General features: G+C 41.6%; 2 protein-coding genes across 8 annotated transcripts; both read left to right on the forward strand.

Annotated features, from left to right (window-relative positions):
* Positions 1 to 552: 552 nt before the first annotated feature.
* Positions 553 to 5,363, forward strand: LOC117555712 (zinc finger protein 287-like). Its single transcript, XM_034230676.1, has 4 exons — positions 553 to 961; positions 2,364 to 2,470; positions 2,555 to 2,627; positions 3,470 to 5,363. The coding sequence occupies exons 1-4, from the start codon at positions 667 to 669 to the stop codon at positions 4,234 to 4,236; spliced, it is 1,242 nt and encodes a 413-aa protein (XP_034086567.1). The 5' UTR covers positions 553 to 666; the 3' UTR covers positions 4,237 to 5,363.
* Positions 5,364 to 6,052: 689 nt separating this feature from the next.
* LOC117555707 (catenin delta-1-like) lies at positions 6,053 to 26,601 on the forward strand. 7 transcript variants are annotated; one of them, XM_034230663.1, is made up of 21 exons: positions 6,053 to 6,373; positions 11,798 to 11,919; positions 13,540 to 13,703; positions 16,098 to 16,166; positions 16,280 to 16,399; positions 16,770 to 17,032; positions 17,223 to 17,504; positions 17,845 to 18,085; positions 18,281 to 18,503; positions 18,953 to 19,145; positions 19,257 to 19,374; positions 19,461 to 19,614; positions 20,198 to 20,266; positions 20,498 to 20,625; positions 20,816 to 20,966; positions 21,323 to 21,515; positions 21,950 to 22,146; positions 22,262 to 22,303; positions 22,397 to 22,464; positions 23,201 to 23,302; positions 24,900 to 26,601. In XM_034230663.1, the coding sequence occupies exons 3-20, from the start codon at positions 13,545 to 13,547 to the stop codon at positions 23,258 to 23,260; spliced, it is 2,730 nt and encodes a 909-aa protein (XP_034086554.1). In that variant the 5' UTR covers positions 6,053 to 6,373; positions 11,798 to 11,919; positions 13,540 to 13,544; the 3' UTR covers positions 23,261 to 23,302; positions 24,900 to 26,601. The 7 variants fall into 7 exon arrangements, with proteins under 7 accessions (XP_034086554.1, XP_034086552.1, XP_034086553.1 ...); XM_034230661.1 differs by lacking the exon at positions 24,900 to 26,601 and adding an exon at positions 19,842 to 19,859 and having other exon boundaries at positions 23,201 to 23,260; XM_034230666.1 differs by lacking the exon at positions 13,540 to 13,703 and adding an exon at positions 19,842 to 19,859 and having other exon boundaries at positions 6,054 to 6,373.
* The last annotated feature ends 542 nt before the right edge of the window (positions 26,602 to 27,143 follow it).

The following is a 27,143-nucleotide window of genomic DNA, read 5'->3' on the forward strand; positions in this document are numbered from 1 at the left end:
GGTCCATTTCAGAATAATATATATGATATGTTTTGATTACAATTATTGATGCATTAAAGTGTTATCAAAGCTGATAAAGGTACAGCTAGTCCCAATTACGTTGTATACTGCAGGGTAGCTTGTGAATTTACTCCAGGTGTAACTAAAGTCTTATTTGATTATATTTCACATCATGAATCCAAATCTGTAAAGTGGGCTAACTGAAGTATTAAATAAATGTAGTGGAGTAAAAGTACACGATTTACCCCTGAATTGTAGTGGAGTAGAAGTATGAAGTAGCATTAAATATAAATACTCAAGTCAAGTAGGAGTACCTCAAAATAGGCCTACTACTACAGTAGCCTACTTGAGAAAATGTACTTAGTTACTTTACACCTGCGCTCATATATTTGTCGATTAGGCAATAGGCTACATCAAAAAATAATTGATTGTGCTTTTAATTATAAGGTGAATTGTTGAACATTTATTTTGTATCAGTAAAACATATACACGGATCATAACAAATAGCCAGGAAAACGTGAACCAAAACTGCCCCTGCTTCCCATGGATTACGGTAATCAGCGCCATGGTACCGGAAGAGCCATTGTGTTGTCGCTTTTGTGAGCTAACACAGCCACTGAGTTGCGCTTCTTTCCAACATAATTCACGGCGGAAGCAAAGTGAAACATGTCTGCAAGCATGCCGCCGGGCAGCATGAATTTAGAGTCGCAGCTTTTGTCCATAATGGATGTGCTGGTGAAAGCGGCGGTGTCAGAAATCAGTCAGCTGTTCTCGGAGAACTCGTCGTCTCTCCGGCTGCATCTCAGTCAGAGCCTGAGGGAGAACGAAGCGCTGAGGATGAGGATGAAGGTGACCCGGAGTGAGCTCTTCTCCCTCCGGCTGCAGACCAGGACCAACCGGCCGGTCAGCCGCTTCTCCCCGATCCGAGGATACACCCCCAAACCCCGGGCTAAATCCCACGGTAACTCTAAATACTTTCTACTCGAGTAACAAGTTGTCTCCTCCTGCAGCTTTCAATGTAAAATTAGCTTTTGTTAATTCAGATGCAAACCAAGGTATTATTTGTTTTTTTTTATTAAAAAGTGCTTTGATATTTCTCCCAGCCTACAATTATAAAATGTCAACAACTGCTCATTACCACCTCACGTGACAGTCCACATCAACAAGGGTTGCCCTTGTGCCCTAAAGTGGGTCTCTTAGGTTATTAAATATAAGCCTCATCTCATTCACTGTGCAAGACATGTTTAACTGTATTATGACTGGTTTAAATTGTGTATATTTATATGGCAAATTGAAGATATCGCTTTCTTTTACATTTTAAATGTGGTTTATAAGCATGGATGGATTACTGAATACCGAGAACAGACTATGGGGACCAATATGTCCGGAGCCCCACTGGCCTTCAACTACAAAATGTAATTGAAAGTTAAATGTACCGAATAGGAACATTCCCAAAATGACCACAAAGAAACATAAAACAACTACAGAGAGACGCAAACAGACTACAAAGAGACTAAAATAACTACAAAGAGATGAAAAGCAGCTGCACATAGACACAACTATGAAAAGGATCAAAAACAACCACAATGAGACACAAAGCAATTTCAAAGCAACTCGAAATTACCACAAAAAGACACAAAACCACAGAGAAATGTTTAACAACAACAACGTGAAACAAAACAACTACAATAAGAGACTAAACAACTATAAAGTCTGTGTTTTTTAGCGCCAATGTAGTAGTGAGGCCTTTTTGCTCATCTGTGGCCAGGGCCCCTTTTGTTTCGTAATCCGGCTTCGTTATGGTGCACAAGCAGAACATACAATAATAAAGATGGCACACAACATGGTTTAGGTAATTTTGGAGAAACCAGCTCGAGTGCGCTAGAATTTGAAAATGCACAGCCGGAAGAAATCGGCTACTTCCTTACACACACGAACGAGCACATGACCAATGAGGGCACGAGATAAGTTTGTGCACAGATGGAAAGCTGACAGGCAGGTAGGTTTTTACAGTACTACGGCTTCCACAGATGACATTTTTTAATGGATTTTTTGTCAAAGCACTTAAGATATTAATTGCCATCGGGATGTTAAGAGCATTCCATGGAATATAACAAAAAGTGTATCTCGAGCCGGTTTCTCAAACTTACCTACCCCACCTTTATGCACAATTAAAGGGCACCTAGTTTACAAATAACTTTGGCATGTCTTTTTGTAATAACAACATTGAAACATAGATACACAGTTTAAATATACTTTTTCAAAACACACAACAATACATCATTCAATATCTCATACGTGATATGCATGTTAACAAGGCTTGTATTAAGATTTTTGTTATTGGTCTTTTATTCCCCTTTTAGTGGTTACTAAGCCACCAATGCCACAAAAGATGGAAACTGTTGTGGAAACTTCTACTATTGCTCTTCAATCAGAGAACGAGCCTTCCTTCCCTGCCCCTCAAGTCGAGGTTAGTACACTTCAAAGAATTCCAGAATATAATAGTTGTGTTTGATTTTTATTTTGTTCATGCATATGTATTATTTTTGGTTAGTGTATAGTGGAGACACCAGATGTCATCCTGATCAAAGATGAAGAAGACGTGGGAGGATGTGTGCGAGTTGGAGGTGAGTTGTTATCAGATGTGAGAGTAAGGCAGTAGCTACAGAAAAAATACTTAGATGGTATTGCTAGTTTTACAAATTCAATATTGGATGGACTTTTCAGGAGATTTGTTGAAATAAATATTTATGAAGGAAACCTTTTAGCATAAATACATAGTATTCCGCACCTCAACTGGAACTACTTGATGTTTGGACTGTCATATTTGACCTTTATTCATCCTTATTGTTTTAAACTAATATGAATCATTATATGTATCCATCAATATAATGCACCTTCCCAAGCAGATGCAAATGCAATTTTGTTGTGTTTGTATAATGACTATAATGTTTGTTTATGTTGAGTCTTAAATCAACATGTGTCTGGCACTGCTGAAAGAAAACAGCCTTCAGTATTCTGCCTCAGAAGTTTTTTTGAAAGAGTTTTGATATTGACTTAAAATCTTACAATATACCTTTTTTATTTATGTTCAAACACTGTACACTTTGTCAAGTTAGATCATCATCACTTGAACTTTTAATTATTTTACTTAATGCATGCTTTAAAATATTCAAAGCATGTGTCAGATTGGATATTTGTTGATGGGTTAATGAGTAAGCTTTCAAGGTGATTTATTATAACACAGTGTGCATTGTGACATGATGAGTGGCATGATTCAGCCATGACTCATACATGCTAATTCTGTTCTAGAGGAAGGGAATTTTGGGTAGACTTTACTCATTGTTTTTAACCTATAGTGGGTACTTCACATCACACGTTGCTTTGTTGAAGCTACTTTAGGTTCTTGATGCAATGATTTTTATACACAAACTGATTCATGATGTCTTTTTGTGACTTGACCTTTTAGGTCAGGATGACTTTGGAAACCACAGTACGCAGGGTGGTGTTTCTACAGTGACTCCGAAATTGGACTCCTGCCTGACGGATGATAATGAGGATCTGAGAATCGTGAGTGTTCACGGACGAGGGGAAGGGCCTCTGCAGGAGGAGAGCGACACCCTCTTCACTGCCTCTGAACTCCAGGCTTTGAGCTCACTGTCTCCCCACCACAACGTCCACCATGACAGTCTCCTGAATTTCACCACAGGTGCCAGCGACAGAGTCCCGATGAGAGGGATGCAGGAAAACAGAAACCTTCAACTGGCTTCAACAGCATTGAATCCTGCTTTAGAAACACAAATAATAGGAGCTGATGTTCTTGTGGGCCAGCCCAGTCATGTTAGCCAGTTCACCCAGCAGCCAAACATCTACCCTCACGGCATCAACAAATCTCTCGACTGTACGTTCTGTGGTGAGCGCTTCCTCCGCCGTGAAGACCTGATTTTGCATAGAGCAAGTCACACTGGAGAGCCGCCAGTTCTTTGTACCTTTTGCGGCAAATCATTCTTCTCCAAGACCACGCTGAGCATCCACATGCGCATTCACACTGGGGAGAAGCCGTACGCTTGTAATCAATGTGGGAAGCGCTTCACGCAGAATGGCAGCCTGAAGATCCACCTGAGGACTCACTCTGGAGAGAAGCCATACACGTGCAACCAGTGCACAGCCAGCTTCAACAACCCCAGCAACCTGCGCAGACACATGATCACACACATCAGTAACGGGCTGATCTGACAATGGCTTAAAGATATTTTTAAAGAAGTTACTTTTACTGACTGTGCTGCATTGTGTTTGTGTGCTTTTTTTATAACAAAATAAGTTATAGTGGGTCTAATGCAATCCATAAACTACAAGTACACTAATGTGTTGTCAGCTTCCCAGTAAAATAATAGATTTTTTAATAATCTTTTTTTAATACCATCTGAAAATCAGACAAATATATGACTCTTTCATCATTCAAGGAGTAAGTAGTGCCTTCATTTCAATGAAATTTATAAATACTTTTATATATTGTACCTTCTCGTAGCCAACTCTGCAAATTATACAACTATAGCTTAATGCTATAAATAATGATTCAATGTGGAAGATACGCTCATTATTAAAGACTCACGCATTTGCTATGTTAAATAATATTACAGCACTGTAAACGCCTGTAAACTGTAGTGGAAACCGTGTGAACAACCGTGATTTGGACATTGGATAACAATGTACTTTATATTGTAGTATATATTGTGATATAGTAAATACTCAAGAAAAATTGTTTATCTATAATCCAATTAATGAAACGATATATTACAAATATTCACTAGAAGGTATCACACTGATGCAGAAGCCCTGTCTGACAGTTCTGCTCATTTATCTGCTAATGTTAGATATACTAAAGGGGTCACATTTGTTTTATGCTCTGGAAAAATCCAGTTATGATATGATTCACACATTTCTGTTTATATATATTGCCATAGCGCCAAACCCTAGTACAACAGAGCATGTTACTATGATGCTAATTTATTGTTGACAGTTATGAAAGTCTACAGTGGACAAAGAATCCCAACATTGAGTAATCATTCGATTTGGAATAATCAAACTCAACATAATTTATTATCAAAAATGTGTTTCTTACTGTAAGCTTAATATCTGTTAAAGGAAGAGAGACATGTACATGTGTTTTATTTTGTTCAATGTGTGTGTATAATTTAAAAAGCAAACTACCTCCACTTGTATCTCTGTTTCAGCTCTCTTCTCTGCTTTTGCACTTCCCAGAGGGTTAAAGACTGGTCATTAATACTTTAACTGTGGTTTCTGTTTGTGGATTTGTAATCTGCATATGCAATTATAAATAAATACGGATTTGTTTAACAGCTTTTAATGTCCGACAAGTAACCTTTCGTTTTGCCCCTCTAGGGTGCAGCATTGTTTGTGTTCCCAGTGATCATTGTGACTCAGGTTTACTCATACTGTGGCACTGTGGGGGGACTCGGAAACTGGGGGAAATTCCTTGCATTGTTCCTCTTTCCACCCTGCCCACTCTAAATCATTGTTTATCAGCATCCATCTGTTTGGCTTTTGGTTCACCATAACTTCTGTAAAGTCAGAAATATATCAAACACTAATAGGCAGGACTAAAAGTTCAATAATTACTTTAATATCAAGAGGAAACATAACGTTTGACACTAAAGTTAGAGTTAGGAGGGATCCCTAAATAGTTTGGTGGTCAAGCATTATACCAATAAATCAAGTGATTGCAGAGGCTGTTTACCATTAAACTATTTACTGACCGGGCACATGCAGAGGATGTGATGGTAACTGGTGGTGGTTTAATGTGCCCAAAAGTGTTTTCATGTTGATGCGAAATGCGTTTTTTGAACTTCCCTAAGAAATGCAGCTTCCTCTCAGGCTATTGTTCTTGGGCAATCAATGAAATGATAGTGTGTGTGTGCGTGTGTTTGTGTGTTAATGTGAGGGAGAGGGGAGCGACCCGGAGCGACAGACGGAAATAAATGGGAGGAGAGAGGAGGTGGTGGGAGGAAGCCTATTTTATCTACTAGTGCAGAATAATTTAAATCCCCCTTCTCGTCTTTTCTATTCACATGCTTGCTCATGCAAGTTCGTGTGAACGTTATCTATATTCCCAGTACACTGAATAGCTGCGCCCTTCTGGAAACTTGTGACAAACACCTGTATGAGAAGAGGAATTCTACTTGCGCCGTATTTACGGTAAAGCCGATTGTTGATCCCGCCCTCTCTTTGATAGAAAACTCGGTGATGTCGCTTCGTCTTTAAAGAGCTTGACCCAGAACCCAGGGAAGGAGGGGAAAAAACACAAAAAACGGAATAGTCTGTAAGGGGTCCGCAGAGGTTTTCCACAAGCAAGGTGAGTTAATTCATAAATGTTACCAGATGAAGCGGCGGGCGAGTGTTTCTTTTCTGTTTTTCACAGATAGTGGGTGCACTGCAGCGTTGGCAAGGAGTGGTCACATCATCGACAGATCAGCAACACGACTCTCCTAGATAGCGTTAGCTCACGATGCTAACGTGAAAAGTTCATACCGAGGCCCGCGTTACCGTAGCCTACCGTGCACACTGTTACACCTGATTCACAAGAGACCTAGATACCACTGAATGAAATTGAGAATACCGTCTAAATTAGCTTCAAATGCCCCTTTAGCCAAACACACGCTAACTTGCGGCTAATCTGTGTTTGCTAAGCTAACGCTAGCCTCTCAGTATGTAGGTTATTGTGATGCTAACGTAGCGAGACAGCCAAACCAGGTCACACGGGAGCGGAGTGGAGAGCTATCTGTGCTGAATTATTTCCCCCAAACATTAACATTTATCTGGGCATTAGCGGATTCACAAAAATAAGCTAACTCTCAAATATCCAGGTCTTTGTTCGTGAGAGTAATTTTATACCCACGTCTTATTGTGGTTTAGCAAACGCGCTGTTCTTTGCACATGCTCTACCTTGCTATATTACGTTAGCAAATCAATTCACGACAGTCTGTGGGTTTTTGCTAACTAGATCAGGGGAAACAGTTTTTTGGACTTACAACAGGGAATATAGTGGCATGACAACGTGACGGTCAGGCGGGTTTACAGCACTGAAGTAGAGCTCGTCTTTACATCAGAAGCAGACCGTTTTATCAGTTTAAGCAGATAAGTAGATTTCCACAACTAGACGCTTATCTTTGGTAAGGAGGCCCAAAAGAGAAGAGTGTATTTTAAGCAATGATAAACTGTAAGTGTATTTAGCATTGAGTAGTTTAACTACAATGTAAGGTACTTTTAACTTATCCTCCACTCCATGTTTACATAAAGTGAGGTTTACACTGCTATATGTATTTTTGCAAGATACTACAAATTATAATTAACTATTTTTAAAAAATATATATATATATTTGAACTACCCAGCAGTATTTTATTAATCGAAATAACCTCCTTCTTCAGCAGCAAACATTAAAGTGAAAAACTATTATACAATAATGTGCCATTCTGCATGCTGTTTACTACGTACATTTTAATTTCTAGTGTATTTATGCTTTTCCTTTAGTAGCATTTATTTTACTTGTATCGTAATACATATTCCAAGTGAGGTTATTGGAAACCTAACAACTTGTTTAACAGCACATTTCAATGTTAAGCCTGTTTTGTGTATTTGAGTGTAGGTAAGGGTGGTGGTCCTCAGTAGTAGGAGTCTATCACTCATGGGCTTGGCTTTTAAGTTTGTCCTTGTAAACCTGTTGGGTGAGTCATGTGTGGACTTGTTGTGCTAGGAAAATGCCTGGGTGGGAATAACTGTCAGCTTCATTGTGAACAAATAAACTAGCTGTTTCTCTTGTAAACATGTGCTACATGCACGTACACATTTCAGTGTAAATTAGTGTATTCTCTATTGTCTTTAAGTTGTATTGTGGTTTATGTTGTGTACAGCATGTGTGTAGGAATCACTGGGCCAAGGCTGTAGTTAATTCAAAGTGATGCAGGTCCCACCACTAATAACACCATGTGTGTCTCTGATCACACAGGTATCAGCCGTTCTCGACTACTCGTCTCAAAGTCGTTGTTTGATTGTTGATGTATGCTCCAACGCCGACTGTAATTGTGTCTGCTCCCTTTAGGTGTGCAGGTTAATCCACAAAGGGCCTAGCCTGTGTGTTTGTCTATGTACGTACGTGCGTGCACGTTAACGTCATGTGTGTATGTGTTGGGAGGTAAGTGGATTAGCTGGCCAAAGCTTCAATCCCATTACAAACCAGCTCCGGTGGCATCACACTGAGCTATTGGCGAACAGCCTGTCTGTGACCTCGAGATGCACGAACAGTTGTGCTCTTTGACAGTGAATGTGTTGTTTCAGTGGGAGTTTTTGCTGATGATGGCAGGTGTAGGGGCTTATTGAAGTAACCAGAGTTTCATTAACTTAACAAAGACTGCATTGTTGGTTACGTGTGCATATGATCTCGGATGTCTTCTGACAGGGTTGAGTGATTCATGCTGACTGATGGCCACAAAATCAGATGTAGATCTGTGACTCGTGTTGTGTCAGGGCTCGATCAGATGTTTGAAGCGTATGTGTATGTAGTTGACCTTAAGGCATCATGCTTGACATTTTTGACCATTTGTTGGCGTCATTTTTGTGACGGCGAAATGTTCGTTTTTCACTGTTTTTGTTTGCTGCTGATGGTACATTTAACATGTGGATTGAAGGAAGGCTTATGATCTTTATGTATAACAACATGGTTCGATCCATTTCTAATATCTTATTTCAAAATGTCTTTTTTGTATTGCTTTACCTGAAATACACTTTTGTGATCTTGAAAATATCTAGGACAGAAAGCAAATCAGTATGGTTCATAATATTTATTTTTGTTCTTTATTACAATTGGAGAACAAAAACGTTAGTCTTTGATAAACAGCCTAAAACCTACAGATAATCAATCAATTATTGTACAGGGAGTGAAAAAAAAAACCTTTTCATATCCGAGACTTTAAAACCAGCCAATATTTCAACGTTTTAGCTTCAATCAAACTCATCAGTTATCAAAATAGATTTTACCTGCCAGTTGACTAATACATCTTATTTCCGGTATGAATATTCAGAAATTAGGGAACAACCTAAATATAATAACTTTAATTAAAAGATTATGAAAATGAGTTGATACTGCCAAATTCACATGGATACTTTATGAGAAGTCATGATAGCAGAACTGAACACTTTGGATGGAGAACAATATAAGCAAAATGGGAAATGGTTTGTGGTCTTGTGATCAGCATATTGACCATAGGGAATTTTCACAACAAAGACTTCCTTTTAACCATCAGAAGGTGGTTCATTCAAGTGTACATCCTATAGGCTCTTGTGGTATTGCATAGAAGCAGGTCTGTTGAGGAAGATGGTTTCTGGTGAGCTTAAGTGGCCGCATTTTCCCTTTACTCATCTCTGACGTCCAATCCATAACATCCTGTTTCTCAGGAAGTGGGTTAGAGGGAAAGGGGAGGGAGTGGTAATGGGACGGCTCTGATTGTTTTCATTGTTCAACGAAACTAACCGCTGACTTTCAAGGCCAAACTTACAGCTGTGAGAGGGGAAGACGTGTGGAGAACAAAAGTCAAGAGCGACATTAACTTGACCCCCGACAGTCACATTCAAACAGATGCAATGGCACTCAAATGTTTCAAATGCTAATTATTGCTCTCCATCTCTTTTCACACTTGCCTTTATGCTCTCAGTTGCACAAACTTCTTATTGTTTCAAAAACCTCCCAGACTGGCAGCTGCACATTCTCTCCTCTGACTGTGGCTAAACACACACACACACACACACACACACACACACACACACACACACACACACACACACACACACACACACACACATACAATCACATTCCCCAGTACAGTTGCCAAGAAATATCAATCACAGTTTATAATTCATCTTGCATGAATGAGCATTGCACTCATTAGTGAAACACGATAGTGGTTAGCCTGTATATGATTATTTGTTCCAACTGAGATTACATGAGGAGCGAGGCAGTCTGTGTTTACATGTGGCATAACATTAAGAAAAGATGCCAGATGAAATGCAGTTAAGTAGTTTATTCCTTTGGGTAATTGCGACCAGTGAACTTGACTCGACAAAACTTTATCGGCCAACACGGAACACTAAAGGTTATTAGCCAGTGTCCTGCTTAGGTCGCTTTACAGCGGATGAGTGGGAGGGCTGCTTTGCTGAATTGGCAGGAGACAATGCTAGGAATGCAAGATTAGCTTTTATTCAGCTCTCCTTTCCTTATCTCTACCCCCCTCTTACACTGCTGTGTATTTCACTGCCTGTCTTTTTCCTTGCTTGATTTGTTTGCAGCTCTTGGCCTCTTCATCTCTGTCTGTCTCTCTGTAGGGTATAATATCAGCCCTGTCCTGGCTATGACCATATATAGGCATTTGTGGCTCAGGACTGCGCTGTGTGATTTGCTCAGGTGGGAGGTTATAGCTCTGGGGCGCCACAGCCACTAAGCAAAGGATAGTGGGAGTGTGTGTATGTGTGACATCATGTCTTCCTGTCAGTCAGACTTAGCCCGCATGCAAATCCTGGTTTTGGTTCTGACAAATTCCTTTGTCTTGCGAAATCAACTGCAGCCACTCCTTGTTTTCTCATCAGGCCTTCCTACTTTTTTCCCACACTGGGAACACCCCAAGAGAAACCGCAAGTAATATACGTGTGGGAATGTGTTCTTTGTCATTGATTTGACCGACATACAGGATCAGACACAGCCGCTCCATGCTTCATTTTACAAGTGAAATGGTGTCGTAATAGTCTGTCTTATCAGTTAAACAGTGCGATCACCATGTCTGCCTTCTTAATTTGTTTGCTCAATCTGAGGCAGGTGAAACTGTGAGTCATTCGTCACCATCTCTACATAATCTTATTACACCTATGCTTGTTAACACCACCTGTCGTGCACACAAACACCTGTTGCCTGAAATATAAATGCAGGTCCTTGTTTGCAGCCCAAATGTCTCTGTACCAGATTGTCAGAAGAGTACATCTGTGCATGTTTGGGAGACAGAGAGGCATTTAGAAACTGAAATTCGGTCGCCCCTCCTCTACCTTGTCCAACCGGTCATGCAGGTGTGTGGGTGGCAATGCTTGTGTTTATTCACCTTTCAAACCAGGGCCGATGAAGAGCCAGGGTGCTGAAGCAAAGAGTGTATCAACAGATAAGAGGATCTGAGTCTCCACTTGTTTGGCTCCGCTATAACAATGTCTTTTTCTCCTAGCCCAGCCAAGATAACAAAGAGACGTAGGGGGAGGGATAAAAGGCAGTTGAGTTAAGCGAACACGAGTAGCGGACTGAAAGAGCTAGGCCAGAGGTAGATGAAAAGAGGAAAGGCTGGGTACTTTTAAAAAAAATGCAAGGTTAAGAAGGAGAATAAAAGATCGAGTCGATAAGAGAACATATGGTTCTTGAAGAATGTTCCTATCTCTAAAATCCTTTTTCTCTTTATGCTGACGGTCGATGTTCTCTGGCCCAGAGAAAGCTGCAGGTTTGGTCAACTTCCCACAGCCTTTGTACGCAGGCCAAATATTGAGTAAATACAGGGTGTGTCTAAAGGCTGAAGCTACTGTATGCCTCGGTCTCGTGCTGTGTTTTTCTTTTTCTGCTCACAAAGCAAACACTCCTCTTGACACGCTTGTACGGTATTCTCACCAAGTTGCTGTTTTTCCAACCGAGGTGCTTTGAATCTCAAACGGTTCTCTCTTTCTCCCTTTTCCCCCCTTCCCTCCCCTTTCTCTCTGCAGTCCATTCCTCCTGTTTCTGGGCTTGGTGGTTCGTTGACCATCTACTCATGAGCAACTAGAGCTCAACCTCTGACCTTGGTGTGATCTCTCACCTCTACTACCAAACCACGCCCAAGGTGAAGGTGTGTATTTCAGATTTTCTCTGCAATGAGCTTTGATAGTATGTTTGTGCTTAACTCTCCTTGCAAATAAATGTTGTGTTTTTGGTGTAAGGCTCCAAAATATATTGTTTCTCCTCTTTATGTTGAGCAGGCCTTGTCCTCTTTGTTTTTTTTACCCTGAAGGTCTCTATCATTATAAATTGGCGCTTGAATGGTTCAATTTGTGATGTAGGACCATGGTGATTCCTTAACATCCTCCCAATGCTATGGAAACCACAATTATCGCATATAAATGTCATAAAAGAAACATGTACTCGGCGAGACACCTTTATATTTCTCATAAAAGGAACATGAGGTTTTGTTTAGTCTTCTGTCAATATGCCAACAGTGTTTTGCTTTGCAAAGTCTACACACTGCAGAGGATCTATGCCAACATCTCTTTGTCTGTCTGTAAGACGGTATTTAATGTTGTGTATGAGAGGGTGAAAAGCCTAGAGGACGCCTCCATAAATGCCCTAAGTGGCAATAGCTTTATTGATCTGCATGCTGGGGATGGTGGTATTGATCAATGTAATGTTGCAATAACTCTCCATATTATCTTGTTCAATTTGTTGCTTGCAATATTAATGATCAATGCAATAACCAGGGTTCAAAGACTCCCTCCACCATCACTACCCTCCTGCTACAGCTTTTGTCCCGTACAGTCTGTCTGACGTGAAATGTACAGTATCATGTGTCCTGGGATTTATGCTTTTAATAGTACCAGTTGAGAAGTCTATTATTATTCTACGTTATTTGATGTTCACATAGTGCCACCCTGAAGTTATTTCATTGTTGGCAGTGATTCTGTCAACACATGTTGTAATGTAGGTTTATTCAGTGCTGACATGCTCATGTAACCGTATCCCTAACGGCAGCATGACATTTGAGCAAGTCAACCTCCTTTTTACGTCTGTGTGCTGGGAAAAGCTTGAATGAATGAGTCATTGCACTATGACGAGTTTTCAAAGAACAGACTTTGAACACAAGAGCTCAGCGTAGTCTGGGAAGGTTTCCTGCCTGAGGTTTAGCCAGAAACCCGTCTTTACTGTTGGTGTGTAATTATTAATCACTGTGTTTGAAGCATTGAGAAATCCCTCGATGACCGTTCCAAGAAAACATCTCGATCTCAGTCACCAAACAAATCAGATTTATCAGATTGCGTAATAGTAGGAATGCACAAAATGTGATCACAACGCAAATCTTTTTCATCTAATTGCAGAAAACATCTGTACCCGTGATGGCCCACCAGCAGATGCAGACATAAAATGCAATGCTTTATAAAATATACACGTTCTCTGGGCATAATAAGAAAAACAACTTCAACTCAGAGAACATGTAAACATGCCTTATTTATAAAATCTTCACATTATTATAATTTGTATCTGCCAATACCAATGTCATACCACTATCGGGCGTCCTTAGTTGATAGCCCTTCCTATTTTATCAGCCCAAAACAATCCAGCAGCTGCCGAATCTTGCTATACTTTCTTTGGAGAGGCGTGTCTGTGTTTCCATAGCCACCCTCTCCCTGTGCTGTAGTCGGTACCAGGCTTTATGGACGTGAGTAACGCCCCCCCTCTCTCCCATGGGGCCGTGTAGTGTGTATGGAGCAGTGTGAGAGCGCAGCGGCTCTGCTGGAGTCGGTCAGGGAGCAGGAGGTGCAGTTTGAACAGCTGACCCGGGCGCTGGAGGATGAGAGGAGGAGAGTGGGCCTCCCCGCCACCAGCCCCTCGACCCTGGGTCGCCCCCTCCCTCACACACAGGTAACACTCCCCAACAAACATCGCCACCCAGAGTCTCTCATTGACATCTGCATCCCCCATTTTTTTTTTTTCACTCCACTTCCAATTAATGGATCATCACTTGCTCCATCCTCCAAATGTTCTCCATCCATCATTCATCCCTTCTCCGCCTGCCTCGTTTCCACCAGCGCCCGGCCACTCTGTGTGTGTGTGTGTGTGTGTGTGTGTGTGTGTGTGTGTGTGTGTGTGTGTGTGTGTGTGTGAGTCAGGATGAAACGTCTCGACTGTTGTCCGTCTGTCTCTCAGCCCCCCAACCGCAAACACATCCCTGCGCATCGTTCCACTTCTTTTAACACGCCTGAGATGGCCACCCTCACATTTCCGGCATGCCTTCGCTGTCACTCACCGGATGGCAAACACAAATACACTTTTCAGCGGCCCCTGCTGAGGAATGTCAGTTATTCTCCGGTGTGCTCCAGCATGTTGCGTTATCACGTGTGGTCATCTGTCGTGCATGTGTCGCATACTCCTGCATCCCTCGTGGTTTCTCATTCAACCTGAAGGATTTTGTTTCTTTCCTTTTTTAAATGTTTTAATCAAGCTATTTAACTGCTTCTGTTGTTCTTGCTAAAGACTGAGTATTGTTGTTTGCATGAAGTCATATAATTGTTGGTTGAACATCAATGATATTGCAAGCTCCATGTTTGTATGGTTGCGCAAAGGAGTGATATGCATTTATCGGGCTTGATGTAATTCATATACTGTTTATTTTCTCAATTGTATTTATTTTGTTGTCTATACAATGTCAGAACATTTTCAAAGAAATCCTCTTTACAAGTTCCTAGAGTTATTTTACTTTGAAATGGTCCTACCGTATCCTTCTTCCATTGTCAAGCGTTTTGATAAATACAATCACAGACTTATAAACTTCAGTTAGGTGTCTGTAGGCTTGTGAAGCGGATTAAAGAAGACCCATTAACAAAGACGGGCAGGAAGTTTAGCATTTGACATGCAGAGTAAACTAGTTTAAACTCTGTTCCTAAATATTTGTCTTCCTTAAGGGCTCTGTGACATAGATTAGATATCATGTTGTGTCTCTTTGAATCCTTGGAAGTTTTAGATTAGTGTGCTGCAACTGGAAGATGAAGGCTGAAGATACACTATCTTAGTTTTTGGCCTTGACGAGAAGAACAGTTTGTAAATGAGCAGGTATTATAGGAAGGTCCAGCTGTAGAGGAAGTGTCCTTTTCTGCTATAAAACTACAGCTTGTTATTAACAACCCTGCCTCCTTGTGGACATTATGTAAAGTGCAGTATGACATACTGCAAATAAAAAGAGAAAGTCAGTGTTTGATAAGGTTCATAACGTAGTTTTTAATTGTAATAGTCTGTAGTGTCAATGCAACCGTACACAGTAAACCCTGGTTTAGGAGACACGGTTATGGTCAGAGTTCAGTAGCGGCAGAGAAAATGCATACACATATGTTCATTTCCATTTGTATTGAAGAGAGACTTCTATATTACTCTGCACAAACACTTCCCCAAAGGCAACATGTCACAACGGGCTGAAAATAAAAGGAAAAAGCATCAATTAAGCAATGAAATTACAAGTAAAATGCAACATAAAAGTTGTGCATTAAGTGTGTTTCATTCAGTTTCTCCTTGACCATATTAAACATTCAAATCACTGAAACATTTATCTGTTGGGAATGTGTAAAGCAGTGAATGGTAAACTGGGAAGAAACGCACTTTCTTCTTCTCATACACAATGCGACAGTGTACCGCTAAAAGTATCTCGACGGCTCCTGCATTTGTGAGCTTTAGTTATGCATTATGTGCAACAATCTACATACCGTGTGTACTGGACCGTGATTGTAAGGCAAAAATACACAAACCGTTAGTCATGACCGTCGGTAGTATGAAAGAAATGCTGAAACTAAAAGTAACCCAGGGTATCAACACAGTCTTTTCCTTTTTGCTGGGGATAGATTTTCAAAGTATCCCCATTGCATTGTTCACATGTAATTCAGCTGGAGGCTGTTGCTGATAGCTGAGGCTTGCATGAGTGTTACTCAGGGTTAGGTAGAAAGCCTCCAAGTTATACAGTGTGACAGTCATTGGTTATGTAACGGAATACAACAGGATGAAGTAGGGTGTGAGGATGAGTGGCTGTACTCCAAAATGTCCTCCCTCATGTCTGGCAGTGATTCACAGACCATAAACATGCAGGGACAGTTTGGTCAGCAGTGAATGTGCTTCAGCAGCAGTAATATCATCTGGGAGGTTGTAAGAAAGTAGACAGCACTAGCTACTGTGAATCATGCCTTGACCTCACTTTATTATGTTGCCTCAGCTAAACTGTAAGATATTTATTTCTTATTTTAATTTCACATGTGTCTTTCTCTTTCCTACCAGAACGGGCGTTTAGGTGATGCAGACATAGAACGACTCAAACTGATTGACTCGTACATAAACGGCACACAGGTTTGTGTTTTTGTGTAGTTTTTCATGAAAATGTATATTTGTCTTTTATTTATAGCAGTAAGAGCGAGTGACTTAAAAGAGCCACTGATTCAAATGAACTTTTGCATATACAGTACAGAATGGTGGACCCTGCACACGGCGCGCTCGACGAGAGCTACACACCAGAAGACGACTCACAGGAAGTGCACTCAGTCTTTTCTGACGAGGGAACCGCACGGCGGCAGGATAATGGCGTAAGTGATTATAAAACGATCACCGTGCGGTCATCAGGCTTTGCCTACAAAGGCTTGTGTGGATCAAGTTCACAAAATGTAACCCTTTTTTTATTGCGGCTGAATTTGTTGTAAGTTAAGCTACGCATCTAAGGGATATTTCATCACCTGATACTCAAACCCTAAGAAGTATGAGTCAAATGAAATGTTAACATGTTTAAAACCTTTATTAGGTGACAAGCTGACTGCATGATGGCACGATGTTCCTTCACAACTTCATGACGCTCCCAAAATAGTTTTTCTTTATTATTTTGAGACCCCAAGTGGCATGGCATATCATATTGTGCAATTAAACATACTTTGATACAGTTCTCATGTTGCTCTCCTGCAGATGAAGAAGCCAATCTCACGCACAGTCCTGCCCTCTGACTCCATGTCGATTGACGGGGGCTTGTCGGTGTCTGGGATGGGGGGTTACAGCGCCACACTGGACCGCTCCTACAGGCAGGCTGTCCCGTCAGACTACCCCACGGCCACAGTGCCCAGAAACTACCACTACGCCCCTGTAGGGGGATATGACGACTACCGGGGGGGCCCGCCATCAGAGGCATACACCAGCCTGAGCAGGGGCTCGCACATGGACGAGCGCTACAGGTATAAGACCCCTGAACATGGTGCTCTGAATTATTTATTTGTTCGGGAATTATTTCCTTCAAGCCATACAGTACATTTACTTTATTTTATGAGTGGACACAAAGCATATTTCCCTGTTGTTGTTGTTGTTGTTAACGAGGTTAATAAATACAGTCTCACTTAACCACTCCTCACCCCCTTCTTACCCCAGGCCAGTTGACGGCTACCGGACCCTGGACTCGGGCTACCGGGCCCCCAGCCGCCAGCAGCTGGACCCGTACGCAGCGCAGCCCCAGGTGAGCCGGGGGATGAGGGCCCTGGGCTCGGCGCTGGAGGTGCGATACGGCCATGGCCACTACGGCCTGGAGGACGACCAGCGCAGCGTGGGATATGATGACTACGGCATGGGGCCCCCACCCATGCACCCCGGGGGCTACGGCACCATGCCAGGCCTGGGTCGCGGCCCTGCTGCTATGGACAGAAGAAGACTGAGGTAAAACACAAAAGCAAAACCTGATTGTTTTATAATCACACCATGTATGTGAGTAATATGAGGCAAGCTCTACTTTAGACCTACCTTTTACTATTGCTTGTAATGCTTTTTTTATTTATTTTTATAGTCAAAATGAAATGTTAGTTTGTTCTTCTAAGTTTGATATTTCTTTCCCATTTTAGTTTTATTGTTTAACTCAGTAATCTACTGCCTGTTTGCTTTTATTTCAATGCTTTAACCTTAAAAGTGCCTTGCTTTGAGTTAATGTTAAACTCCGAATATGTTTCTAGAGACTCGCCTAACAAATGTTTCTCTGTTTATTCCTGTCTGCCACATGCAGGAGCTGTGAGGATACTTTGGACGGTGACGTCGTTGGAGTTGACCCCTATGCCTGGGGCGTTCCCATGACGATGGAGAGGGGCAGCATGGCTTCACTGGACAGCACGCTGAGGAAGGGTCCGCCTGGTACATGGAGACAGCCGGAGCTGCCGGAGGTCATTGCCATGTTGAACTACCGCCTGGACCCCGTCAAGATCAACGCTGCCGCGTTCCTGCAGCACCTCACATTCAAAAATGATAAGGTGAGCAAGGAATGCCTGTTATTTGATCTGATGGATGACTCAGTGCTTAAATCTAATAAATGTGTGGCAACCTCTGATAAGTCACTTAACCAAAGGTCTGTTTAAAAAAATAAAATAATGGAATTCTGTTTTTTGCATTGTGTCTATATGGCAAATCCTTGATGGCAGCTTGATTTATATTGCTTGTGTGTTTAGGTTAAGTCAGAAGTGCGGCGCCTGAAGGGTATCCCGTCCCTGGTGTCGCTGCTCGATCACCCCACTAAGGATGTGCACCACTCGGCCTGTGGAGCACTAAAGAACATTTCCTTTGGGAGGGACCAAGAGAACAAGATCGCCATCAAGAACTGCGATGGAGTGCCCGCTCTGGTCCGGTTACTGAGGAAAACCCACGACCAGGACCTCACCGACACGATCACAGGTAACGCATCATGTGACGCGAGAGTAGATCAATTGTGATGTTTATTATTGACTTTGTTATGAGTTGTAGCAAGGAGTTATTGGATGAGACAAAAGGTCTTATCATGACGACAGCTATTGATTATTATAGCAATTAGTATTTTACCGATTATTCAAACATGTTATCGGATAAGAAAATGTATTGCAATAATAAACATGAGCAAAGTCGCTTTAAGTGAATTAATTGGTTTTCCAATCGGCACTAACTCATTTCGTGCCATTTTGTACTCTGGGTTTAAAAAAAAGAAGTGTTTTCTGAAATGTATCAAATAATAATAATAATAATATGGAGTTTTTTAAGGAATGACTTTAGCCCTAAGTCACTTTAGTTATTATTATTAATTATTTGAAGGGCCATGTACTCTTGTGTTCATTGCGGTGAGGGTAACAAGGTTTATTATTTCGTCCCAGGCACATTGTGGAACCTCTCGTCCCACGACTCGGTAAAGATGGAGATCGTGGACCACGCCCTGCACGCCCTCGCCGACGAGGTGGTCGTTCCTCACTCCGGCTGGGAGCGAGCGAGCCACGGGGGGGAGGAGAGCTGCAAGCCTCGCCATCTGGAGTGGGAGACCGCCCTGACCAACACTGCCGGCTGCCTTAGGTATGCAAAGGGTTCAATGGATTAAAAGCCAACAAAGTCAAAGAAGAAAAAGAGCTATTTTGAATATAAAGCATGCAATTATGTGCTTAAAATTCTCCCTCTGTCCGGCAGGAATGTGAGTTCAGAGCGCAGCGAGGCCCGGCGAAAATTGCGGGAATGCACAGGATTGGTGGATTCTCTTATGTATGTTGTCCAGTCACAGATAAACCGCAAAGATGTGGATAACAAGGTACCCGTCCACTTCAGTTTTGACAGATGTTCCCGCCCTGCTCTCTACTTCTGTCTCCATTTTGATCTTCTCTTCTCGCCCTGCAGTTGGTGGAGAACTGTGTCTGCCTCCTGAGGAATCTTTCTTATCACGTTCATCGTGAAGTTCCTGGCTGTGAACGTTACGCAGAGACCGCGCCCGTTAACCAGGGGCCGGTCCCTGCCAACAAAGGGGGCTGCTTCGGCTCTCGAAAGGGCAAAGGTCAGTGTGAGACAGCCGAGTGTTGCATTGTGTCCATTTGGTGTTGAAAAAGTGGTTGCGTTGCTGGTGGCTTTGAGCTTGTTGGTGGTGGAAGCACCTGTGGCTGTTTTTCAAACTCTACAACTCTTTCCCCCCTACTCCTCCTCCTCCTCCTCCTCTTCCTCCTTCCTCCCCATCTTTCTTCCTGCCCTCCTTCACTTCACCTCCTCTCTCTTTGCTGTGTTTAGATGAGTGGTTTTCAAAAGGTAAGATTCTCCTCTTGGTGTTGGCAAACTTTTGAAAGTATTGACCACTCTGTCATCACTCATTTCACTTGTGGAAAATAGTACTTGTTTGTATTGAGAATGTCGAATAAATAGGATTTCACATCCCGTTCATAAGCATGATCACCTGATCACATGATCATCCACGTAAACAACGTTGCATGTTCACAGTGCTTGTTCCACTGGTTGCATGGTTGTATTCCCCATACTAATGAGCCAGAGTAAAGGAATGAGGATAACTGAATGCTATCTCAACCAGCTGCACACAAAATCAATCTTTCATGTTCTCCCTTTTTTTTAAATCTATCTTCTTGCTGCAGGAAAGAAGGATGGAGATGATGGGAGCGGAGATGTGGTCGACATTCCAAAGAGGACAACACCTGCCAAAGGTATCGTTTCTCTTTCCCTTCAAAGCATTTTATAATTGATCAGATAAATAAGGGATCATTCTTTAAGATAATACAAGTCTCATCCCAAAATGTGTGTTTACAGTCACACAGATAAACAGTTTGGGCTGGTAGGAATATTGTTTGGAAAAAGGCTTATATGTGGTCAGCACTAATGTTGCATTTTTTCAAATTTGAAATCTAAACCATCACCCCTTTCTCTGTTGGTGTCAGGTTACGAGCTGTTGTATCAACCAGAGGTGGTCCGTGTTTACACATCGCTGCTCAGAGAGAGCAAGAACCCCTCGGTGCTCGAGGCTGCAGCTGGGGCCATCCAGAACCTGTGTGCCGGCCGGTGGACTGTAAGTATCTTTAGTTTTTTCAGCTTTCAGATTTTTTTTTTGTTGCATTTTAGAGTAACACAGAAAAGTAATCTGATTGTTTTTGTTCTGTCGAAGCAAATATGATTAGTTGGTTGTAGGAAAGGTCCATGAAGTTACTGGAATGTGTGCTGTCAATGTAAAAGATATTAATTTCTCCATGTGCTTTCAGTATGGTCGCTACATCAGGGCCACAGTGCGTCTGGAGAAGGGTCTCCCCATGATAGCGGAGCTGCTGGCTCATGGCAACGACCGCGTGGTGCGGGCAATGTCCGGAGCTCTGAGGAACCTCTCCATCGACAACCGCAACTGCCAACTGCTCGGTATGGATGTGTATTGTGCTACCAAATGAGTTACAAAATACTCTGTTGTTCGTATGGAATATAGCTTGCACTTCTCTTTTGTCCTCCAACCTTGAAGGTTGTATTGCCCCTTGTTCTGTGGGCAAAAGCTGTGCTTAAAACATGCTTATTTCAGGCATCTCATCAAAAACCATTGACTTTGAGAGGAGGAAAACAGAAGTGCAAACATGCAGACTCGTTTGTGTTTCAGGACTTCCTGCAGCATTTTGTTTATATGTATTCCTAATACTATAAACGATGTGTGACTTTGATTTTGGATGTTTGCATTGGTATTACTCCCGATACGTTTTTCTCACTTCGCTGCATGTGTTCTTTAGGTTTGCACGCCGTGCCTCACCTCGTGGCCAACCTGCCCGGAGGCCAGAGTCAGTCGGGCCGAACTCTATCGGAGGAGACTGTGGTGTCTGTACTGAGCACGCTCACTGAGGTGCTAGGCAACAGTGTGGAGGCAGCAAAGACTCTCCGAACCTCACAGGGCATCGAGAGGCTGGTGCTCATCAGCAAGGACGGGTGAGTGTGTCTGCAAATAAGCTAAGAATAGAGTAAGTAGAAAATGGAGCATTCAGGATGCAGCTTATTGCAAACCCAACATTTAATCTTTAATATACAACGATGCTTTTATGATAGCAAGACAGATACTTGAGCAGTGTATAACAAAATCAATGTCCATACCTTACTGTTATTGCAAACAAACATTTGAATGATTCTTTAACAAAGCTGAGACTTGAAAGAAAACTGTCAGAAACCAGCTTTCCAACGGTGTTGACTCATTAGATAATAGCCTCAGTCAAAGATGGATTTGAATAAAATGATTTGCTGATCACACATTTCCGAAGTTAAATAGCTCTTTGTGAAAATGCCTGAACTGGCTGTTGAAGACAACTGTGCCAACATATAAAGCCAACACTTTGCTAAATGTGTGAACGTCTCTGTGCGTCCTGCAGAAAGCGCTCGGAGCGGGAGGTGCGGGGGGCCGGCCAGGTGCTGCAGCTCGTCTGGGCGCACAAGGAGCTCCGCAAGCCTCTGGAGAAGGACGGCTGGAAGAAGACTGACTTCATGGTCAACCTCAGCGCCACCAACGGGCCGAGCACCCGGGCCAACGGCACCTATGAAGACAGCACCACGCCACTGCTGGACAGAGGTCGGTGTTAGGAAATAGTTCACGGTTTAACATGTTGACTGCGCTCAAATTCCACATTTCTTAACTTGAGAAGAAAGTTTAGTTTGATTCGTGACTCTGTTTTGTTTCCTCTTAGGAGAAAAGAGGGACATGATTCCTCTAAATGACCTCGGCCCTGGTTAGTATTTATCATCACTGTTTTTGTCCATGAAAACATCAAGATCATGACGAGATGTTGTATGATTTCCTTCTCATCGTTTCGTTTCCTCAGAGGCGTACTCTACACTGGACCAGAGGGAGAGGAGACACACTCTGGATGAAACCACAGACACTTTACCGGTACCTTACATCTTTCTCACGCAAATACACAAGTCTGCTCAAGTTGGATTGCTCACTTAACTTCACTAACTCCTGATCTCCTGCACCATTATGAATATTTCCTGACTTTATAGGGATAGTTTGGATGTTTTTGAAGTGGGGTTATGTGAGGTAATTATCCTACATATCCATAGTCAGTACGATCACAGAAACAATGCAATGTGCTGCCGTTGAAGGAGGCAGCAGCAGAACATATTTGAGCCGTATAAAAAAGGGCCTACCTAAAAACAGTTTACGCTATATTTAAAATATTTGACCGCTTTATCTTAGTGCCAGACGTTCCTTTTTGATGGGGAACAGAAGCTATATTTGCTCTTTTAAAAGCCAGCAGACTCTTTGGACAGAAATGGTCTGGTTTTCGGGTCAGCTAACTCCTAAATTGGTTTGTGGGTTTGTCTGACTTTGCAGTAACCAAAATTAACCAAGTTGGCGAAAAAAAAGTTTCACTGCTGCCCGCATCAGTGCATTGCTTTGTTTGTGTCTATTACATGCGTACTGGGGGTTGTGTTGATCCCCATCTACTGTACACAGACCTTGGATCAGTATCTAACACAAACCCCACTTCAGAACATCCAACCCATTTCCCCTTTAATCTTTCCTTTGGCAGTTGCCTTTAAAAAAAAAACTCACATTTACTGACATTTTCTTTTCTCACTCACTTCCTCTCCCTTTCTCTATCTCTCTGGTCGTCTCTCAGCGAGGGGTGTATGGGGGCAGAAAGGGGTCCTTGCCCCTGTTGGACTCCTACGATGGTTAGCCCTCCCACCTCCCCTCTACCCCCTCTGCATGTAACAGCATGGTATGTCCAACTCACCTCTCGTCCTGCATGGACTCTGAGCTCTGTTCCTCTGTCTGATAACACCGGACCCTCAGTGAAACCTGTCTACATGGTGTACTGAAGCAGCTCACTGTCATGTATTTTAACTTTATGATGCCCCTATGTGACCTGTACATGCTGGTATAGTATGCTGCAAGGTACTCCTTATGCATTGTGGTCCATGCAGTCCTTTTTTTAAGACTTTAATCCCTTAGAATTCAAACTGTTATAAGTTCAGTAGTGCCGTCACAATACCAGAACTTGTCGTTGATACCAAAGCTAGTTTTAGTGTTAGAAATATTACAGTTACACAATGTCAAGAAAACATTCCTTAAAACAGCTTTGTAACCGTTGCAAGGCAAGGCAAGGCAAGGCAAGTTTATTTATATAGCACTTTTCAACACAAGGCAATTCAAAGTGCTTTACAAAAAATGAAAGAGATTAAGAAAATGGCAGTCATTAAAAAAGAAAAGCTAATAAAATAAACATTAAAAGAAAAAATACATGGATACAAGTTACAGTGCTGTCAATTAAACATTAAAAGAAAAAAGTACATGGATAAAAGTTACAGTGCAGTCTAAGATATGAATAGTTCAATTAAAAGCAGCGACAAAAAGAAAAGTCTTCAGCCTGGATTTAAAAGTAGTCAGAGTTGTAGTGGACCTGCAGGTTTCTGGGAGTTTGTTCCAGATATTTGGAGCATAATAACTGAACGCTGCTTTGCAACAAATATGTTCACTCTTGTGATCTTTGTCCCAAGTTCTGTTTTTAACTTTGTATAGTACCATCAGTGTTGTTCACACGTTGCTCCATGCCACATGGGTTTATTGATAACAACATTAATCCAAGTAGACTCTGAACACAGTCAATAATGAACCTTTGTGGCATTGAGCCAGCGTGCAGGGTTACCTTTCTTTTTATTAACACTATATTTTTTGGATAGCTTTACACCAAAGTGATGTTTAAATAGCCACACCCCTTCAGGTTTATGGTACTATTGCCATTACTCCCAGGACTGAAGAATCTATCCTCAGTGAGCTCTTGTGGCTCTGCAGGGTATTACAACAACATACAGTATGTGCCAGGAAGATTATTGATTGAAATGGCTAGTAACTTCATGTCAGCTTTAATTTTGTATTATTTAATATTGGAGAGGTTACTCTAAAGTAACGTCTTTGATTATTTGTTATTTTTCAGAAATTGTAACATATTTAATTTGGTTTTCTTTTGAGTTATTCTGATCACAATGTAGTACATAGCTGGTAAGAGATCATTTATACACATTTGAACCAATGCTCCATAGGATGATTGTGTTTTTAATTCAGTGTTTTCATCAGGCAAGGCTTGGATAGCTGACTATGAAACTTGATGTGAATTACAACCAATTAACAGAGAAAACCAAACTTGAGTTAAACTTGTTTTGATTAAATGTTTGTTAAAGTATTATTGAACACCTGGTTATTGTGATGTGCAGTGTGCCATACGTATACCACATAATGAGTCTCTGTTGTGCCTCCATGTTTATCCTGTAAATGACCAGCTTTAATTTAATTCTAATCGACGTGATTTGCTCCTCCAGAAAAATTGATAGTGTGCATCACCCAGACGGGGCCGTCCCTGCCCTACCACTGCTACTGAAGAGAGAAGATCCAGATGCACAGTCTCTCTCTCCCTCTCGTCTCCCCCCTCCCCTCCTTCTCTATCACCACACAGATGGGATAAGAATATAAGGGTTGGCATCCAAAGAAAAGTGGCCGTGTTGAAGGCAAAACGCTTCATGCAACACACCGTACAGAACCATACAACTACTTTTTACAAACACATTCAATTGTAGCAGCAGAAGTATATGACATTTTAAATTATAATTCTCCTGTAAAGGCAATCACCTTTGTTGACAATCATTTAATTTCGGTGTTGTCCTCTTGCTTGTTTTTATTATTTTCTTGCTATCGCCAACATTTCGGTAAATGTTGTCCTGCCAACACCCGCATCCTGATGATGACTTTGTACGTAGAGTAATGTAGGGTATATACTGTATATAAAAAGAAAAATGGGATGACTGCATTAGTTTTGGCTCATTAATTTAAATCGTCCTTTCACTGAGACCGTTGGGAGCTTTGGGCCGACCTGTAGATTGAGAATGTTTATAGGGAGTTATTTTCCTGTCTAGAGTTATTTTCTCTCGGTTGGGATGAGCACAGGTGTAGACCAGAAAAGGGCAGGTGTGTGTATATTTGTCATACAATAAGCCTGTGCCCGTGTGTGTGTGTGTGCGTGTGTGGAAATATGGACCTTGGAGCGAGTGTTTTGTGTGCGTGTGCACGGACCAGACCCATAAGACCATGTGTTGATAATTCATCTGTTCATGTTGTCTGTTTTTCAAGGTGTGTGTCTACTCCTGTGACAAAGCTTTGTTTGGTTTAATGTACCAGCTGACTCTTCAAACCTTCATTTCCAACTAAAAACGTACAATTTTAGCAGCTGTCTTGGATTTTCAGTCTGGATTCAGCCGACGAGAGCAGTCCAGACTTGACTCTGAAATGACAAGCTGGTAACATCACACTCTTCTAAGCCACTAAAACATTTTTGACATCCTGCTTCAGAAAACATTCCTGGCTCTACTGTAAAATATTCACACTATAGACACACCTTACCATACCTAGTTTATTCATTATTTAGAAATGAACAAATGCATCATGAGGTTCTCTGGAATAATGATTTCCTCTTATCATTTCAAAGAAACCACTGCTTTCTTATTTTATCAATATATCTGTTCATATTGGCATTCTTGATGTGCCATTTTACAAAAGAAAACCCTTAAATATGGGACACTAATCCCCTCGGAGGAGACTCAAGGTTTAACAGACATATCTGGGAGATATACTGATGTTTAATTTAATTAGGGAGGTGGACAAAAGCACATTTTGGTCTATAATCCATTTGTTTTTAACTTTTTTTGTTGTATTTTTTCCACTTTTTTGTCAGGTTTATTTGTTTTTTTATTTCGGGTTTGTATGTATGGGAGTGGTGGGTGAGAGAATTATGCAATGTGTTTTAGTCCCAGTTTCCCCCTGAGTTCTTGTTGAGGCAAAAGAGACCAAACATCTTTGTTTTGTTTCGTTTTTTACTCTCCACACACAGTATATTTGTAATGTTGCCTATCCATGTAAAATGATGTACCATTCATACCGGCCTTGGCTCTGAGAAGTTGCTTTTTTCAGTAAAGTATGTAACTGGTAATACTGTTGTTTTTATAAATAAAGATCTTTTCTTAGACAAGATTTTGCACCGTGTGATTTATGTGGCTGTGTGGTGAGGAAGGACTGCTGTGATAAACGTGTCTAATAAAAGAGGAAGGTAATCATATCCCCTCACTCTTGTTAACTCACAAACCTGACACTATGAGATATTCATCTTCTAACACCAATTTGCTCCATTAAGGATGCTCTAATTGTGAAGATGTTATCTGTAGTGAAATATTTTCTGTCATCACATCTTTTTTTTAACTCACTAACACATTAATCTAACTGTCATGTTCATGTCTGCGTAAAGCCAATTAACTTTCCAACACCGCAGCACAGTTTAAGAACTGTTAGTGTCGATGTTCTCGGCTTTGCTGTTGTCTATGGTTTCACATGCTGGCAGGGAAGAGTTTGTGTTTGTGTGCGTGTTTTCGAGGGTCATGACATGTTGCAGAAACACGCGAGGGTTGTACCACGATGTGAAAGTGTCTTGCTGATTCCAGTTATGCAACACATGTGAAATTCATCCCACCAAGATTGAGAAGCAGCTGCTAGATCACGAGGTGTGTGTGTGTGTGTGT

The sequence above is a fragment of the Gymnodraco acuticeps genome, unplaced genomic scaffold (genome assembly GCF_902827175.1).
Source record: "Gymnodraco acuticeps unplaced genomic scaffold, fGymAcu1.1, whole genome shotgun sequence".
NCBI lineage: Eukaryota > Metazoa > Chordata > Actinopteri > Perciformes > Bathydraconidae > Gymnodraco > Gymnodraco acuticeps.

What these genes read in the sequence shown, in the direction of transcription:
- LOC117555712 (XM_034230676.1), top strand. Translation starts at nt 667, where the DNA reads ATGTCTGCAAGCATGCCGCCGGGCAGCATGAATTTAGAGTCGCAGCTT. An exon ending in TCCCTGCCCCTCAAGTCGAG is followed by an intron (nt 2,471 to 2,554) that starts GTTAGTACACTT and finishes ATTTTTGGTTAG; the next exon opens with TGTATAGTGGAGACACCAGA. An exon ending in AGGATGTGTGCGAGTTGGAG is followed by an intron (nt 2,628 to 3,469) that starts GTGAGTTGTTAT and finishes TTGACCTTTTAG; the next exon opens with GTCAGGATGACTTTGGAAAC.
- LOC117555707 (XM_034230661.1), top strand. Translation starts at nt 13,545, where the DNA reads ATGGAGCAGTGTGAGAGCGCAGCGGCTCTGCTGGAGTCGGTCAGGGAG. An exon ending in CCGCAACTGCCAACTGCTCG is followed by an intron (nt 20,967 to 21,322) that starts GTATGGATGTGT and finishes TGTGTTCTTTAG; the next exon opens with GTTTGCACGCCGTGCCTCAC. An exon ending in TCTAAATGACCTCGGCCCTG is followed by an intron (nt 22,304 to 22,396) that starts GTTAGTATTTAT and finishes TCGTTTCCTCAG; the next exon opens with AGGCGTACTCTACACTGGAC.